We start from the raw sequence: 20635 nt of genomic DNA on the forward strand, positions 1-20635 counted from the left end.
CGGTTAGGTTGGTCAATAAATCAGTATTCTACAGACAAGTCCAACTCAATCTAAATTACCGTTCCACTATAAAAATATATAAAGGATGGTAAATTAATTGGCTATTGCAAATTGACTCTGGTGTCTAAGGAAATGGTAATATCTGGGGAAGGAGGGGGTGGGTGGGTTGATGGGAATATGAGATTTATGTGGATTTAGTTTAAATGAATGGTTGATGTTCAGTGCCATTTCCAAGGACCAAAGGATTTCTTTCTTTCGCATCTCTGTGATAACAATTGATATTATGCCCAGGAAGGGGATATCGCATTGAGCTGGGCTTGGGGGTAGGACAGGAGATTGGTTGGAGCTTGCAGGCTGAAGGTTTAGTCCTAGTTCAGTTTTACACAGCATGGTAAAGATGGACCATAGATGGATTTAAGGAGGGAATAGCAAATCATAGTATTTACTGGTTGACATCGTAGATAGCGAAGATGGATATCAAAAATTGCACTAGGATCTTAATCATTTGGGCAGGTGGGCTGAGGAATAGTTAATGGTGTTTAATACCGATAAATGTGAGTGGTTGGATTTTGGGAAGTCAAACCAGGGCTTGACCTACACTGAAAAGCAGGGCTCTGGGGAGTGCTGTAGAGCAGAGGGGTCTAGGAGTGCAGGTACATAGTTCCTTGAAAATGGCATCACGGGTAGTTAGGATGATTAAGGCAGCTTTCGGCACATTGGTCAGAGTATTGAGTGTAGAAACGCAGGCAGCTGAGATTAGTGTAGATGGGGCATGTTGGTCAGCATGGGCAGTTGGGCCGAAGGGCATGGTTCTATGCTGTATAATTGTGACTATATACTTCTATCAGGTCAACCCTCAACCCTGGATGCTCCAGAGAAAACAATCTGAACAGTCTAAAGAAGGGCCTCGACCCAAAACATCACCCATCCCTTCTCTCCAGTGATGCCGCCTGGCCTGCTGAGATACTCCAGCTTTTTGGGTCTATTTTTGATTTAAACCAGCATCTGCAGTTCCTTTCCACACAATCCAACTTTGTCCTATTTCCCCTTGTAGGCAATACCGTCAAATTCAGACAGCATTCTAGTACAGCTTTTTTGATTCTTCTACAAAGCCTCCACATCCTTCCGGTAACTGGGCAACCAGAACTGCACACATTGCTCCAAATGTGACTTAACCAAAGTTTAATGCAGCTGCAATATGACTTTCCAACTTCAATATGCAATGTCTCGAAAGATGAAGGCAAGCATGCTGCACCATTTCTTTACCACTCTCTCCACTTGTTTCCATTAGCTATCAATTTGATTCCTGTATCCCTCAATACATCAATGCTTCCAAAGACAATGCTATTTACCATATACATTCCTCTTGCATCTGACCTGCCGGTGTGCAATACCTCTCACCTGTCTGGATTGAACTCAATTTACCATTTCTCTATCTATATTTCCAACTGAGCTATATCCTTTAGCAACCTTCCTCACTATCAATGCCACTTCCTGCATGAAACTATTCTTTCTCAGGACCACAAAATGAGCACGGTATTTGTCCTCCAAAACCCAAAACATGGAGCAAGCCTAAGTTCAAAATTGCAATTCCACTTGTGTGATTGGCTTTTTTTTTTTACAAGCTTTAGGTTAAGCACAACCTATCCAATCTCTCCTCATAACTAATGTCCTCTGCTCTCTTTTTAGCACTCAACTGCATCCTTCTTATGAGAGAGCAATCAATCTCCAAAAAGGATGAACATTCAAATGTATAAACTGGCCTGCAAAAGATTGTACCTCCATTAAAAAAATCCACTTTGAGTTAGCAATAAAAACTAATTACACATAGTGCCAAGTTTCGTTTACCAAGCTATAGGAAGAATCTCATTAAGCTGGAAAGGGTGCAAGAAAGATTCACAAGAACCGGGACTGGAGGGCTTGAGATATAAAAAGTGACTGGATAGTCTGGTGCTTTTCTCCCCTGGCAGGGCCAGCCTCAGGTCGATTGGACCAATTGCTCCCAATTGGGCCCCGCATCTAAGGGGGCCCCGCGCCAGAGTAGTCTACTCTCGGCTCAGGTAGATCTAGTACATTTATTTTCATATCACAGTCACTAAAACAAGAGGTATTGTAACTATGTACTTTTCAGAGGTGTCCACACATTTTGTTTGTTACTTGTAGGCTTACATTTATGCAATTTTATATTAAAATGTAGCTTAGATCTGTTTGGTCCGTTAACTTGCAGGCACTTTTTAAGCGCACATCTTGATTACTTTCCATTCTACCATAGAGATATAGTCTATAATAGACTTTATTTGTATTTCTATGATTCTACAGACTTTGGCTGGGAACCTGGGGCTCACCAAAATTGTTCCGAACTGGGCCCAGCTCCTCCTAAGGCCGGCCCTGTCCCCTGGACTGTAGAAGGCTAAGGAGTGAAGTTATGGAGGGAGCAAAATCATGAGGGGCATAGGTAAGCTGGATGGTCTCATATTATTGCAAGCAATCATCAGCTTGAAAGTAAAATGATAGCTTTGTAAACAAACAGTACTGTCAATAGTATGGTCAATGTCTGCAGTGAAGATAGTTTACTGTCCTTTTAAAACTGACATAACCATGAGATGTTTGCATATTTCACACAGAGTGGTGAATCTCTGGAATTCTCTGCCACAGAAGGTGGTTGAGGCCAGTTCATTGGCTATATTTAAGAGGGAGTTAGATGTGGCCCTTGTGGCTAAAGGAATCAGGGGGTATGGAGAGAAGGCAGGTACAGGATACTGAATTGGATGATCAGCCATGATCATATTGAATGGCGGTGCAGGCTCGAAGGGCCGAATGGTTTACTCCTGCACCTATTTTCTATGTTTCTATATGCATCAGCCAAATTTAAGACAACAGGGTTACATTATCGTGCCTACATCAAGCATCTTCACCTTGTCATTTTGCATGATTGTGATGTAGATCAAGGAAGCTACCACACCAGACTTTCATCACATCAAATATGGCCATGATTACATTTGCTCAGTCTACCAATAATAAGGATATTTGTGCACTCCAAGAGTCAGCACTCACTACACTAATTTAAGGTGTCTGGTTCTTTCTCCTCAGCAGCCTTTAGACCATTCATGCAAATTACTCTGCTCCAGCAGATGTTTGAAAATTCAGATGTGTCTTGTCAGTGTTACTGTACTTACGTTGTAAAAATATACTTCAATGGAACCATTTGTCAAACTCACAATATTGAACTAAACTGTCACTGTAACGTAGATTTAAGGTGAGTGGAGGAAGATTTAAAATAACTCGAGTTGCAGCTTTTTCCACTCAGCGTGTGGTGTGTATTTTAAATGAGCTGCCAGGAAAAGTGGTAGAGACGGGTACAATTGCAAAATTCAAACAATATTTTAGACAACCTCAGTTTTACACTAACAACTTAACCCCATTAATTTTAATGCAGACGCCCACTATTAGAAAAGTTACAAATGGTGGGTATGCTGATGGTAAAAGGAGACCTATCCGTGAGTCAGGGCAGTGAGGTGGTGTCAAACAGTACAGTTGGCATAGTGGAATGATAACAATCGGAGAATATTGGTGGTTTTTGCTCCTGTATAACTATCTCACGAAGTTAAAAAAAGTAGTTCAATGTGGAACACGAGCACACACACACACACACACACACACACATTTAAAATAGAAAGAAACAAGGATCAGATTTTATTCAGAAACAAAGCAATTTTCTTCTGTCTGACCGTTTCTTGGCTGAATGGAAATCAGTTGTGTACAAAACATATTCTACACAGGGGCTTGATGGTTTCTTCACTTGCCTGCAAGCTTATGCAACATTACTTGGCCTGCTTCCAAAACCTTACTGTATTGCAAATATTTACTGTTAAAAAGGGAAGGAGAAAATAGGATCTCCAAATACAGCAATGAAAAGTGACTCTCGCTCTCATTTATTTTATAGAGAAGAGTAGGTGTTTGCAGTTAAACCTGAACGTATAATTACTTTTAATTGGGCACTTTAAATGGGTTAATTGTTAATTCATAAACTTCTATCCACTTTTCTGGAAAATACCAGAATCGGACCTCCTAAAGTCAATTAATCATATCAGCTGCAAGGGTTATAATTACAGATGTACAACACCAAAATGGGCCCTTCAATCTATCATGCCGCATGCCAATCTTTTCGCCCATCTACACTAATTCCATTCCACACATTAGGAGCGTATGCATCATCAACTGAAGTATCTGTCTAAATGCCTCTTAAACTTAGTGATTGTATCTGACTCCACCACCTCTGACAGTGAATGTTTTGAGGAGTTGAGGAAGATGATTGAGGACAGTGGATGTTGCATACATTGACCAGTAAAGCCTTTGATAATGTCCCTCATGGCAAAACGATCTGTAAGATTAAGATTGATGGGATTCAAGGTGATGATAGATTGGACACAACATTGACTTGGTTATTGACAAAGGATACTGTGGAGAAGTGTTTTTCTGACTGGAGGTCTGTGAACTGTGATATTCTGCAGGGATCTCTTATATTATTTTATTTAGGTGAAAATATACGTACACTGGTTAGTAAGTTTAATGTGGACACTAAAATGGCAGTGTTTTTGATAATCAGGAAGGTTATTAAAGTGTTTAGCATAATACAGACCAGTTAGAAATATGGGCAGAGAAATGGCAGATGGAGTTAAATCAGGATGTTTTGCACTTGGGAGGTCAAATGTAAAGGTAAAGTATATAGTTAATGGCAGGTCCCTCATGTGCACTGAGGAACAGAGGGTTCTTGGAGAACAAGTTGATAATTCCCTGAAAGTGGCGACACATATAGGAAGAGGGGTAGAGATGGCATACCACAGTTGAGTCGACGAGTCTATTGAGGCAATTTTCTTTTACCCAGAAAGTGGTAGGTGCCTGGAACATGCTGCCAAATATGATAACAATTTTTAAGAGGTATTTAGACAGCTACATGAACTGACAGGGGATGGAGGTATATGGACCATGTGGAGGCAATTTAAATTGGAATTATGATCGTCATAGTCATTGTGAACCAAATTGCTGTACTTATGCTGTACTATTCTATGTGTTCTATACTTGTGCTATACTATTTTATGGAAACATCATCTGCACTCTCTCAAGCACAACCACACCATTCCAGTGAGAGAGCAATCAATTCTTAAAACGGCTCGATATTCAGATGTATAAATTACCATCCATATGAACTCAAAAAGGCTGCATTAAAAACTCTATTTTGAATTAGCACCCGGTGGCGCCACTTGCAGTGGCTGCCTTGCCAACAGTCTGTCTGTCCTTTCTTCTTTGTGTTATTTTTAGTATGTGTTAAAGAGTATGTTTAGCGTTCCTTGGTTTGTTTTATGTGCGGGGCGGGGGGAGGGGGGTGAGGGAAACTGTTTTTTAAAATCTGACCTCGACGGAGATTTTTCTTTTTCATTATCGTATCTCAGTCGCCACTGCGGCCTAACATCGTGGAGTTGGCGGCCTTTCCTGGAGACCGACGAGCACTCCAAGCCTTTGCCGGGGATCGAAGCTCCAACCGCGGGGCCTGTTAACTTTAACAACTTGAAGCCCGTAGTCTCTGGTAAGAAGAGGCACACTGGAGAGGTCCATGCTATGGAGAGAGTTTCAACCGCCCCGACGCGAGAGTTTCAATCGCAAAGCCGACAGGGGCTTCGATCGTCGGCTGGGGGGGGGGCTTTGATCACCCCAATTGCGGATGGTTTGATTGCCCCGACCGTGGGAGAACAAGAGGAAGAAGATTGAACTTTATTCTCTTCCATCACAGTGAGGAATGTGAAATCCACTGTGATGGGATGTTTATGCTAACTTTGTGGTTGGGTGTCTTGCTGCTTTTCACTTAGTATGGCTGTATGGTAACTCAAATATCACTGTACCTTAATTGGTACATGTGACAATAAACTGACCTTGAAATCTTAACCTTGAACCTCTACATTTAGCCTCACATGTCCTGGGAGTGAGGCTCTATGTAGGAACACCTTCTATTCTCAAGAGTGTACAATATGCGGAAACAACTTATTTGGCCCAACAGCTCTACACTCCATTTTCACTAAAAAAGAGCCTTACACCCATCTTCATCGTTTTGTTTTGTCAAGTTTAAAATGTCGTAAAAAAAAAGGAATGCTGCTGGAGAAACTCATGGCCTCCATGGGTTAAGCAGCATCTGTGGAGGGAAATGGACAGTCAATGTTTCAGGTCAAGACCCTACATCTAGACTGAAATAGTAGCGAGTAAGATTATTTTACTTTGGAGTTAGTAGGTTTGTAGTAGGTATGAGTGGATAGTTTATCTCCTGAGATGGAGAGATCAAGAAAGGGAAGAGAGGTGTTGGAAATAGTCCACATGAATTTGTGGGCAATGAAGTTTCAATCTAGTTGAAGGATCTTGAGCCGAAAAATCAGCTGGCTATTTCCCTCCACATATTCTACCTGGCCTGCTGAGTTTCTCCAGCAGTTAATTTTGCTGCAGATTCCAACTTCTGCAGTCTCTTGTGCCTACAACTTTAAATGGTTGTTGTAAAGTAGGAAGCACGACAGCCCAATTTGAATACAGCCATATTCCACAAAAAGTAATAAGCAGATAATAACTTTAATGATGTTCATTAAGATAAAACATTTCTGATGAAGGGACTTCAACATGAAACTGTGGGCTGCCTTCTGTACACAGATGGTGCTTTTCTTGCTATTTCCAGAATCTGCAATATATATTACCCAGTCAATTACAAACAGCAATAAAGGATCATTGAAATGCACTAAAAAAGGAGACTCTGGGGCAGTGAAACATTCATCAGAAAGTTAATACCCCTCTGAAGATTCAGCACATCTTACACACAAAAGACTGGAACAGACTTTACAATCACAAACATAAGTTTTCTGTCCACCTTGTAGGGCGTTACGGTGGAGCAGTGGTAGAGTTGCTGCCTTATAGCTCCAGAGACTCAGGTTCAATCCTGACTACAAGTGCTGTCTGTACGAAGTTTGTATGTTGTGCTCCCTGTGGCCGCATGGCTTTTTCCCAGGTGCGCCGGTTTCCCCCCACACTCCAATGACATACAGGTTTGTAGGTTAATTAGCTTTAGTAAAGATTGTAAATTGTCCCTAGTCTGTAGGATAGTGCTTGTGTACGGGAATCATTGGCCGGCGCGGACTTAGAGAGCCGAAGGGCTCGTTTCTGCACTGTATCTCAAAACTGACCGAAATTCCCTAATCTCCCTGCGATTGACAGAGACACGGTTGGCAACTTGTTTGTAAACAGGTCAAGCTGATGGTCACTACTAATCAAGCACTTGCAAACATTAGGATTCAAGTAATTTTTTAAACCTCTAACAAAAGTAAATAACCCATTATCATCCTCATATTAACTAATGTAACAAACCTATAACACACACACACAAACACACGCACGCACACAAGCACACACACACAGTGACATCTCTGGTGACTGTAAAGTGGGCACAACTTAATTTGACCCAGATACCATTGGTAACCTTTGTATAACTAAGAAATTAAAAATATCAGATCTACTGAGAATTGTTTAGCACAGAAGCAGGTTGTCTATGCCAACTAAAGGGGGAAGTCCCAATTGCCTACTTGTTGGCCCATTTTCCTCCAAACCTTTTTTATCCATGTACCTGTACTAATGTCTTTTAAATGTTGTAAATCAAACCCACCTCTGCCAATTCATCCTGCAATTCATTCCATATACCCACCATCCTGCGTGTTAAATAAACATACTCCTCAGGTTTCCATTAAATCTTTTTCCTACAACTTGCATACTATGACCTCACATTTTAGATTGCCTGGGGAAAAGACTGACTATCTACCTTATATTTGCTTCTCATATTTTTATAAAACTCTGTAAGATAAGAATTATAAGATCATTTATCAGCCTCCTTCACTCCAGGTAAAAACAGTTCCATCTATCCAGTTCACACTTTTTCATTCTAGCCCTCCAGTCTAGGCAATAACTATAGCATGACATCCCGACTTTTGCACTCAGTATCACGACTGAATGAAGACAAATGTACCATCTGCCTTCTTCACCATCCTGTCTACTGCTGTTGCCTCTTGCAAGAAACTATGTCCCCCAAGATTTATTTATTCAGAAACACTCCCCAGGCCCCTTGCATGCACTGTGTATGCCTTGCCCTGGTTTAAAATGCGTCTTTTCCAAAAAGTATAATTTCACACTTGTCCAAAAAACACATCCGATTACTTTGCTCACTTTCCAGTTGATTTAGATCCTGTTGTAAGCTCTGATTTCTTTACTATCCACTGCGTCACCAAAAACCCCATAGCTAACAAAGATACAAAAATATTTACTGTGGTCCCAGCAATTTTCCCCTTGCCTTGGAACAATGTCCTTGGATACTTAATCAGGTCACAGGGATTTATGCGACACAAGATTTCCAACAGCTTCTCCTGACAATGTCGATATGGCTCAGGTCAACAGGACTTTTGACAGATTAAAGTGGAACCATGTGCAGTTCAGAGGAAAATCAATAGGGAAGTAAGTTCTTAAACATACTCGAATAAAAGAAACTAATGAATTGTTATAACTATCTCTCTGAGTAAATCAATGTATTTTAATAAATACTGTGTAGGAAAGAACTGCAGATGCTGGTTTAAATCGAAGGTAGCACAAAATGCTGGAGTAACTCAGCGGAACAAGCAGCATCTCTGGAGAGAAGGAATGGGTGACGTTTTGGGTCAAGACCCTTCTTCAGACTCCTCAGTCTCAACCAGAAACGTCACCCATACCTTCTCTCCAGAGATGCTGCTTGTCCCGCTGAGTTACCCCAGCATTTTGTGTCTACCTTTAATACTGTTCCAGCAATTACTATAAAACGGTGAATCTAATTGCTACAATAGTCATTATTTGCTGTATTTTCTTCTTACAAACTTTACAAGATCTAGCAATAAACATTGTCAAATCTATATCAGTTCCGAACCAAAAGGTATCATTCAACATATGCAATAATTTTTTTAATATTTGACGGCCTAAATGCATTCCAAATTGTAAGATTTATTCACAAGGTAAAAAAAACTGCAAATGGATTTCTGAAATATGTTACTTTAATAGCAGAGGTGCACACATATCAGTCATAAAACACTCCATCCTGGAGCGATATGAATTACACTATTGCTGACAGAAATATCAGTTTTCCAACTATCAGAGGTGGTAATGTTTGGATCCACATTCATTAGGGAGCAATCTGTGTAATGTGCAAAATCTGATGGACAATTTACACCCAGTTTCCACTCCCTAAAACCTTTTGGACTAGTGCATAGCAGCTGCAGAATGGGAAAAAAAACTAATTACAGTTTTATGCATTGCAGTAAGTTCATGCATGGGCACTGATTTAAATCTTTTTCAACAGGCCAACTCTGTTGAAATCTTTATCCCTGCTATTCCCTACCAGGGGCTAAACAATGAATTATCAAGAAGAAAAATGTTAAATGGGAAGAAATATCCAATGCGTAATAAAATTGAGAGTAAGGATTTCAACAGCAACAGAAATGAGGTCGGGAGTAGATGGACAACATCCGAGGTGGAAATATTCAGTCTTAATGTGTGTAAGTTTAACTATCCAATGGGTAGTCTCTTCTTTTAAACTAGACTCATCAGTTCACTGAAATAAAATATCACTGAATTGTTAGGGGGAAGATGAAACTTGATAAAAGCCCTGGTTGTCCTCAGTTCATCGCAGCATGGTATCCTGGGTGCATTTGTCTCTGGATCAGTAATCCTCACTGTTCCCAAAATACCACTTTGCTTGATATTTAGTAAAGGATCAAGCAACATTTCCTCCAATTAAATTATTTAGAAGCACAGGACCAGTCAGATGATCCTTTCCTTATCCATCCATCTGGAAAAACTGCCTGAAAATGACCCAGCCTATTCATAATTTTGATATCACATCCAACTCCAAAGATAAACCCCGAATCACACTTACTGAACATCATGAAGACTGGATTTTGTTCACCTCAGATGTTGTCCATCTACTTCCTACCTCATTTCGACTGCTGTTGAAATCCCCACACATAACATTATTACCTTTTTACTCATTTGTAGCCCAAGGTTATTCAAAACCCTGCCTTCAATTGCTAATTCACACGAAATACAGGGACCAACTGGCCAATACTGGCTTCCAGTTCACCACCACCAGGATTTAATAAATCTCGTATTTTTCCTTAAATCATTCCAATGTTTTGCTCCTTCCTACTGTCAATCTACAGTAGTACAGCTATGCCTACAACTCCCTGTGCTCACTGAATATATCCCAGTTGAAATCACTTCAGTATTCGTATGAAGGAAATTTCAGGAGTAAAAAATGGGATTAACATAGTCTTTGCGAAAATGGATGGCTCATGTTTGGCACAGATTCAGGCCACGGGGCCTGTTTCAGAGGTGTATCTATCAGTGGCTGTGCCATTGGCTGTACTGCAGAGGCTGGCCTTTTCCTATACCACTGCTTCATTTTAGTAAGGTTAAAAACATTTTTCAAAACATTCATTTTTTATGTTGCATTAATAAGCATAAAATGAAAGAAGTGTAATTATAAGATTTATAAAAGTTAACAAAACTCACTTGGTAGATAATTCTAATGAAGTTTTGCTCTCCAATGAATGCTGTTGACTGGATAATCGGCTGCAACTTGAAAAAGACTCTAAATCGCTTTTGCTGACAAAAGGAGAGTCTTTGTCATCTTGTTTTCTGTTAACAAAAACACTTATTTAAAACAGCACAACTTAATAATTTAATAAAATTATCTCCAATCAATGGGATGATACAAATCCCAAACATTAAAGAATAAGATCTTAACATCTTAACACATATTAACAAATGGAATACTGCAAGAAATACTGCCAATAAAAAACAAATTCAATATATAGACTATGAGCAAAAAAAAAATCAGCGAAGCCAGCCTTATACAGCAATCATTCTGCCAACTAATTGCATCTAAACAAATTTGCACACTCTTCCAACAATTTACTATCAGATTTTCATAATGGTCAAACTAGAGCCAGAATACATCAGCTAAAATAACTAAAGGAGAAAATGTACATTTGGACGGGACACTCATAAAAAACTAGAGAAATTACTTTATTCTGTGAAAATGGGTGGATGATGTTTGGTGCAGTCAGCCAGAAACAAAGACAAAGAATGAACTTACATTTATAAGCACCCTTCACAACATCAGGAATTTGCAAAGTACATTAATTTCGTACTTTCAACATGTAGTCACCGTTGTGATGTAGAAAAATATGGCATTCAAGGTTTGTATAGCAAATCTCCACAAATACCAAACAATAGAAACATAGATAATCTGCTATAGTGCTATTAGTTGAGAAATAAGTGATCCCAGGGATAAATATGCAAATAGGGTAGCTCGCTCCAAGAAACATTTATAGAATCATGAGTTCAAGAACAATAGCTTTTAATTGTTTATTTTATTTATTTCTCATGATCTAAATGCCACTAGCGAGTCAGCATTTATTGATCATCCCTAATTTTCCTTGAGAGGGTAGCGATGAGCTGCTTTTTTGAACCAGTGTAGTCCTCGTGGGGCTCCAAAAGTTAAACTCAGCAATAATGAAGGACATGCAAAGTCAGGATAATGTGCGACTTGAGGGAGAACATGAAGCCCATGTCTGAATGTTGTCTGGATTTGGCAGCATTCAGGCATGAACTGCTTCATTTGCTGAGGAATTGGAAATGGAATTGAACATTGTGCAATCAATCATCAACGGGCGTCACCATTTATGATGGAAGGACGATCATTAAAAAGGATCTGATAATAGTTGGGGATGCTGCACTGTTGTGTGAGACTCTTGTTTTGATGTCCTGGAGGTGGGATAGTTGACACTAGTTGCTGCACTCATATTACAAGACTGAATTGGGTGCATGGTGACCAGTAACAGTGTGGAATAATGGGCCTGTCCCACATAGGCGATTTTTTAGGCAACTGCAGGCGACTAGTTTGTCGCCACATGTTCGCCGGTGGTCGCCGTTGAAATTTTCTGCGACCGTGGGTTTGGCGCCAACGAGCGTAGCTTGACTTCTCCGGACGTAGGTGCTGTCGTAGGTTGTTGCCAGGATGATGCATGTTGTCACTGTTTTTTCGGCAACCTGCTACGACTATGACAGTCACTGGCAGTTGCCTAAAAAAAAAATCGCCAAGTGGGACAGGCCCATTAGTGGCTTATTTGCACATATATTGGGCCATTGGTAAATTAGTCCTAGCCTTTTTATAGGTAAACCAGGTTATTGCCTGAAGAGACCACAATCCTTGTATCATCTCAAATTCATGTATACTGGTTATTATTGCTACATGCAAACTCTGAATAACATTCTTGGTGTTACACATCCTAGCAGTATTTAAATCCATTCCGCCTCCCACTACCAGTTTCAAATCCAGATCAGTAAATGAACTGTGCCAGGTTATCTCCCTGGTATCTGCAACTCATCCATTTAATCTTGATGATGCTCAAAAAGGATCTAACTTTGGTCCTTGGGCCTATCCACTTCCTTGCATCACTGCTGCCGGAATAATATCCGGTTCTACATTTTTAAGTCGCATCAATGCAATAGTAAATTTAAATTTTGCCTTCTTGAAGAAAATATCAGTTCTGACAAAGGATAATATTTAACAAATAGAAATAATTGTAAACTGCAACTCTGACATTAGAACTGCCAGCACTGCAGAGATTGCAGATCTTTTGACTGATACAAAACAAATGAAGAGCTGATTTTTTTTCCCCTGGAGCAAGTATTGGTGAGCAAGTGAATCAGCTGCACACAAGGTACGGCCTTTTCTTCAGAGGTTCTAACAAAACCAAGAGTTGCTGCTCAGGAGAAATCTGAGATTGAGTGTTTGGGGATCGACTCCAGGGATTGGGAAGGGGAATTGTAATATGCTAGTATAAGGTCAAAATTAGTTGAGTCAAGTGGTCCAATTACCAATTGGAGCATTTTGATTGACAATCCGGTGCAGAGTGGAAAATAGTTCCACCGGGTGGCGCCACTAGCAGTGGCTGCCTCGCCAACAGTCTGTCTGTCCTTTCTTCTTTTTGTTCTTTTTAGTATGTGTTGGAGAGTATGTTTTAGTATTCCTTGGTTTGTTTGATGTGGGGGGAGTTGGGAGAAATATTTTTTTCCCCAATCTCTTACCTCGACGGATGTGCGATTTTTTCCCCGTATCGTATCTCTGTCCCCACTACGGCCTTACATCATGGAGTTGGTGGTCTTTCCTGAAGACCGACGGGCGCTCCAAGTGGCGAGAGTCTGCGGGACTTTAACATCGCGGTGTTTGCGATCCCTTTGCGGGGCCTGTGGGCTTTAACATCGTGAAGCCCGCGGTCTCTGGTAAGGAGAGCAAACTCTGGAGCTCCATGCCGCGGAGAGAGTTTCAACCACCCAAAACATGGGAGTTTCGATCACCCCAACGGGGGGCTTAGATCGTCGGCTGTGGGGGCTTTAATCGCCCCAACTGTGGATGGTTTGACTGCCCCGACCGCGGGAGAACAAGAGGAAAAAGATTAAACTTTATTGCCATCCATCACAGTGAGGAATGTGGAATCCACTGTGATGGGTGTTTAAGTTAACTTTATGTGGTTGTGTGTCTTGCTGCTTTTCACTTAGTATGGTTGTATGATAACTCAAATTGCATTGTACCTTAACTGGTACATGTGACATAAACTGACCTTGAAACGTTGAGAATGGTGGGTGGGGCTGGTCATGTGAACACCACATGCCTGAGGAGATTGGTGGGACGATTAAAAGTGGTAGAGGGCGCTCTCAGAGATGTCAGATAAATTCATTACTTAAGACCTACAAGCGAGGCTCCCAGCATCAGATGAAAACGACTGAGTTCCTGTTACATCAAAGGCACTGTCAAAATCTGCTTCTGCACAAATAGTATCAACCTTGTCAACCGCTTGGATATAAATAAAGTCACCAAGAATATTTTGTTATCTCTGCAGAGGATCAGATAGTTCCCAATCCTAATGGAAAGCAAGACCAAATAGCTTGACCACTAATAAAAAGAACACTATGTGATGTTCCAAAAGGCTGAATTATACACAAACCATGTGAACATTCAGAAAAGTTCCAGACTTTGTATTAGGTACTGAATATGGACAATGAAAGAGTAAGTACAGCACTCCTGTTCCATTTCTAGCAAGCAGATGATCAAAACAAGGGATTGCAGTCAATTATGCTTGTTGGAGTACCTCTATAGTTTAAAGAGCGATGCAAACTGACAGATAACTGTTCTTGATGACCAATGTCAGTCATTTGCCAACCTTTACTACCGTCATTTCTGCAATAACATTCATCTTAGTGCTTTGTTAACACCATTTGATTTTAAATGTACAGTGGTACCATTGGAAACGTCCCATTGTGATATCAACGTGGCACTCGGCAGCTTGAGAGCCCATTGTGATTGATGCACTGCGAGTGGCATTGTGACATCACAACTGGAAGCTGCTGTAAAAAGGCTATGTGAGAAGCTGCGGTTACCATTGGCAACGTCCCATTGTGATGTCATTTGTAAATTAGATCCATTGTGATTGGACATCTGTGAGATGGCATTGTGACATCATCACAGGAAGCTGCTGGGAAAAGGGTCTCTGTGAGTAGCGGTTTTTGGCTTTTTTTTTTTAAAAGCTTTAATCGTGAATAACATGAAATATGGTATGAAATCTTAAATTAACCCGAGCACTGCGTGGAGGGGGAAATTGTGTTAGAATATGTAAAAATTTAAACGCTAGCATGTAGTGTTTTGAGGAAGATACAAAACATACAAACAGCCACACACAAGGTGGGATTTTTAATGTATAGACAGATAAATATTGGCATAGATTGGCAATAGCTGGTTCATACTGCAAACCTCAATAACATGGCTGATCATTAAACACATATTATATTGATTTAAGATAAAAAATAATATTCCAAATGCTGAATCACCAAGTCAATTTACCAGATAGTGCAGGGGATTTTTTTTCACCGATATCTGGCTCTATTGGACTGTATGATGCAGTACACAGTAAAACTGTGGTTAAATATTATACACAGTCTTTAAACTCCTAATAACTAAATTACTAAACCAATAGACCACTAAGAAATGCTGAAGCATTTCAAATCAGCACTTCTGATATCTGCAAGTAGTACAATGTGTGCAAACTGCAAGATATGTAATACATCTTTTCCCAGCCAGTTGGTAGCACCTCCCACATCCATGACCACATCACCAAAGAGGACAAGGGCATCAGTTACACCAGACAATTACCATCTGAAGATTCTCCAAGTTGCATACTATCCTGGCTTATAAATGAATTGCATTTCTTCATTGTCATTATCTAAACTCAGCTCATTATTCATCATTTTCGTGATGAAGCGGCTTGGATGTGAAATATTAACTGTTTCTCCTTCCACGATTCGGTCTGACATGCTGTGTAAATCAAACACTTTGTTTGTAATTCAGATTTCCGGCATCTGCCACAATGTTCATTTTAATCTAAATGGAAGTGCCTACGCTATATAAACTACAAAAGTTCAATCAGGCATCCCACAAACGCTGATGTTATCAGTGACGTCTCCACACTGAGAACAACATTTTCTTTTTTTTTTTAAATGTAACATAATGTATGTGATTTAAAGAGGCATCCATATCAATCAGCTAATATTTTATTATTTTAAAATGGTTCATCAAACTACAACTCTATTTCTATTACACATCCTTTGATTGGTGTTTCCTATTTGCTCATTGAAAATAACAGTGGTGATTGTTTGCCTTTTTGAGACAACTAGATTCATAAATGGATTAATAATCTAGTTGGGCTTTGTATAGCAATTTGCAACTTTCAATTTCATATCTGCACTAGCCCCAAAATTACCACGAATCTAGAACTCAATTTCACAACATACCTCAGTGAAATTTATACTTCATCTTCTAGGTTGTAAGAAATCCATTACCATAGAAATCTATCAATCCTAGTGTACAATACGCAATGAGCCCTGTTTTGGAGAGAACCTCTATCAATAGCACGTATCATTTCCCTTATCTACTTCAGTGCCTAAAGAAGATAAGCAAAATTTAATGCTAAGGTGATTTCCTATGAGAAACATATAGCTCAAAGTACTCAGTTACAGGTGGCACCATCTTATTCCATTTTCATATTATTATATTTCCATTTTCAGTTTTAATAGCCACAAAATGTTGAATTTGGGGAATGTGGACAAAACATCCTCAATAACATCATCGGTTTTAGCAATATAGTAACAATGATATAGCAACACTTAGTTCTAGTGAAAGCTCCAGAGAACACCTTGCAGATTGCTGTACAGAAAACAATTCTGCCAACATCGTATTGACTTTGACTTCAAAACTAAATGCAAATCTACCACCAGTTCATTATGATCAATTACCAGTGGTACTACAGGAAGACATGGATGCAACATCTTTACTGAGAAAAATGCTATTTCACAAGCTTTAATTAAATGATATTAAAATGACAAATGTCAATTTGAAATATTACATATTGCGAAGTCCAGCTACATTCAGTATCCTCTTTAACAGCTTGGAGTTTTGTGCAGTTGTGTACAAAGTTAGAGGGACAATGTCAGTGCCAGACAAAGTGGAGATGATTGGTTATACCTCCACTAATCATGCCAGGTCACCACTCTGGTGTAAACAACTGAGAAGAATTGTATACATTGAAATATATCTAATCTCCACTCAATGTATGTCACACAGAAATTACTGCTCTTTGATTGGGGCATGTTCCTGTCGTTTCATCTTCCTCTGCTCTTCATGTAGACTATTTAGAGCTAAATAACTTGTTTGCTCTCACACAATCTACTCCACCGCAACTCACTGCCAGATTTAGTACCAATCAAGACTCCGACTGTGAAATGAATCAGGTAACTATGACGTATAACTTATTATTACAAGGCTGTGGCCAGGACTCAAGGACTATAATGAACGGTTGGGCAGTATAGGACTTTTCTAGGACTATTCCCTAAAGCACAGATGGCCATGGGTTGATCTTATGGAGGTGTACAAAATCATGATGGGAATAAATAAGGTGAATATGTCTTTTACCTAGGATAGGGGAGCCAAGAGCCAGAGGACATTAAGGTGAGACGGACAAGATTTCATACGAATCTAAGGGGCAGATAGTGGTGAGTATATGGAATGAGCTGCCAGAAGAGGTAGACGATAATAGCATTTAAAAGACACTTGGATGGGTACATGGATAGGATAGGTTTAGAGGGATATGTGCCAAACATGAGCAAATGGGACTAGCTAAGATGGAGTATCTTGGTCAGCTTGGACAAGATGGGCTGAATGGCCTGTTTCCATGTCGTATGACTATTAAGAACAGTAGACCAGCGCAGAGACAATATAATTAACTTCCTATCAACAGTTCAGAGTACAAAATTATCCTGAACAAAAAACAATCCCTCAACCCAACCAATCCTCAAGAGTGATGAAATTCATGAACAAATACAAACAACCTGAAGACTGAACATGTTAGACACCACCTGCCAATTGGGGTGTAGGCTTTTTACCAGAGGGCAGCAGCAGTTCAGAACACCTTGCAACATTTTTCTTTTATATTTTCAAAATAGTCACATCAATATGTTCAGATTTACACAAAAGCCTCATTTCCAGGTTGCAGAATGCAGTTATGATTTCTGCACAAATTATTCTCAACATGCCACAGCAAATCAACGGTGCTGCAGAATTTCAGACGCCTTAAGCATAATTCCACTGAACTGCAGGAAACTTTATAAAATTAGATTTATTTTGGTGTCAGCAGAGGATGGGGTAGCTCACACAAACAGTTTTCAGATAGAAACATAGAAAAGAGGTGCAGGCCATTCAGCCCTTCGAGCCAGCTATTCAATGAGATCATGGCTGATCATCCACATTCAGTACCCCATTCCTGCCTTCTCCCTATATACATTTATTCCGCTGGTCCTAGGAGCTATATCTAACTCTCTCTTGAATGCATCCAGTGAATCGGCCTCCACTGCCTTCTGAGGCAGAGAATTCCACAAATGCACAACTCTCTGGGTGAAAATGTGTTTGCGCATCTCAGTTCTAAATGGCCAACCCCTTATTCTTAAACTGTGGCCCCTTGTTCTGGACTCCCCCAACATCAGGAACATGTTTCTTGCATCTAGCGTGTCCAATCCCTTAATAATTTTATATGTTTCTACAAGATGCCCTCTCATCCTTCTAAATTTCAGTGAATACAAGACCAATCATTTCATTCTTTCATCATATGACAGCCCTGCCATCCTAGGAATTAACCTCGTGAATTTATGCTGCACTCCCCCAATAGCAAGATCTCCTCACATTTGGAGAACAAAACTGCACACAATACTCCAGGTGTGGTCTCACCCGGGCTCTGTACAACTGCAGAAGGGCCTCTTTGCTCCTATTCTCAGATCCTATCGTTATGAAGGCCAACATGCAATTAGCTTTCTTCACTGCCTGCTACACCTGCATGCTTATTTTCAGTGACTGATGTACAAGGACACCCAGGTCTCGTTGCACTTACCCTTTTCCTAATCTGACACCATTCAGATAACAATCTGCCTGCTTGTTCTTGCCACCAAAGTGGATAACCTCCCATTTATCCGCATTATACTGCATCTGCCATGCATCTGCCCACTCACCCAACCTACCCAAGTCACCCTGCATCCTCATAGCATCCTCTTCACAGTTCACACTGCCACCCAGCTTTGTGTCATCTGCAAATTTGCTCATGTTACTTTTAATTCCTTCATCTAAATCATTTATATTGTAAATAGCTGCGGTCCCAGCACCGAGCCCTGCGGCACCCCACTAGTCACCACCTGCCATTCTGAAAGGAACCTGTTAATTCCTTCTCTTTGTTTCCTGTCTGCCAACCAATTTTCTATCCATGTCAATATCCTACCCCCAATAACATGTGCTCTAATTTTGCCCACTAATCTTCTGTGTGGGACCTTATCAAAGGTTTTCTGAAAGTCCAAATACACTACATCCACTGGCTCTCCCTTATCCATTTTACTTGTTACATCCTCAAAAAAATTCCAGAAGATTAGTCAAGCAAGATTTCCTCTTTGTAAATCCACACTGACTTGGACCGATCATGTTACTGCTATCCAAATACGTCGCTATTACATCTTTAATAATTGACTCCAGCATCTTCCCACCACCGATATCAGGCTAACTGGTCTATAATTCTCTGCTTTCTCTCTCCCTCCTTTCTTAAAAAGTGGGATATCATTAGCTACCCTCCAATCCCCAGGAACCGAATCAGTATCTATAGAACATTGGAAAATGATCACCAATGCATCCACGATTTCGAGAGCCACCTCCTTGAGTACCCTGGGATGTAGACCATCAGGCCCTGGGGATTTATCAGCCTTCAGTCCATCAGTCTACCCAACACCATGTCCTGACTAATGTGAATTTCCTTCAGTTCACTCCGTCATCCTAGATCCTCTGTCTCCTTGTACATCAGGAAGATTGTTTGTGTCTTCCTTCGTGAAGACAGAACCAAAGTACTGGTTCAACTCGTCTGCCATTTCCTTTTTCCCCCAGAATAAATTCACCTGGTTCTGTCTTCAAAAGTTTCCCAATCCTATGGCTTCCCACTCATTTCTGCTGTGTTATATGTCTTCTCTTTTAGTTTTATACTGTCCTTGACTTCCCTTGTCAGCCGTGGCTGCCTCTTACTCCCCTTAGAATCTTTCCTCCTCTTTGGAATGAAATGATCCTGCATCTTCAGGATTATTCCCAGAAATTCCTGCCATTGCTGTTCCACCGTCATCCCCGCTAAGGGTCCTTTTCCAGTCAAATTTGGCCAGCTCCTCCCTCATGCCTCCATAGTCCCCTTTGTTCAACTGCAATACTGTCACTTCTGATTTTACCTTCTCCCTCTCAAATTGCAGATTACAATGTCTATTTTGGTCACTCCCTCCTAAAAGTTCCTTTACCTTGAGTTCTCTTATCAAATCCAGATTATTACACAACACTAAATCCAGAGTTGCCTTCTCCCTGGTTTGCTCCAGTGCAAGCTGCTCTAAGAATCCATCTCAGAGGCACTCGACAAACTACGTTTCTTGGGGTCCAGTACCAACCAAGATGCCAGCTATTCGAGCTCCACAAGCTAGGCCAGAACACACTGAACCCATGCCTCTCATTTCTGTGGCTGTGTAACTTGAAATGTTGGCTGGCTTTACAGCGGTGGACCAACTGCAAATACCAATGGTTGATGATTTGCACCTTGGCCCACACACTTTCAAGGTACCCTAATAGCTTATGGTGTTGGAACATAGAACAGTAAAGCACATGAAAAGCCCTTTGGTCCACAGTATCTGTGCCGAACATGAAGCCAAGGCCACCTCTCATCTACCTGCATATTTCCCACTTTTCCCTGCATATCCAAAAGCCCCTTAAATGCCCCTATCGTACCTGCCTCCACCACCAGCGCGTTCCAGGCACTCACCACATTGTGTAAAAAAGGTGCCACGCACATCTCCTTTAAACTTTACCCCTGTAACCTTAAAGCTATGCTCTCTAGTATTAGATTTTATCCATCCTGGGGAA

General features: G+C 40.5%; 1 protein-coding gene across 1 annotated transcript in view; it reads right to left on the reverse strand.

Moving 5' to 3' along the window:
• Positions 1-20635, reverse strand: part of LOC129712662 (uncharacterized) — an 83044-nt gene that overhangs the window by 41978 nt on the left and 20431 nt on the right. Inside the window, exon 3 of the mRNA XM_055661268.1 lies at positions 10612-10737. Within this exon, the coding sequence (XP_055517243.1) occupies positions 10612-10737 (126 nt within the window). The remainder of the gene's footprint in view (positions 1-10611; positions 10738-20635) is intronic.

The sequence above is a fragment of the Leucoraja erinacea genome, chromosome 33, assembly GCF_028641065.1.
Source record: "Leucoraja erinacea ecotype New England chromosome 33, Leri_hhj_1, whole genome shotgun sequence".
Classification (NCBI taxonomy): Eukaryota; Metazoa; Chordata; class Chondrichthyes; order Rajiformes; family Rajidae; genus Leucoraja; species Leucoraja erinaceus.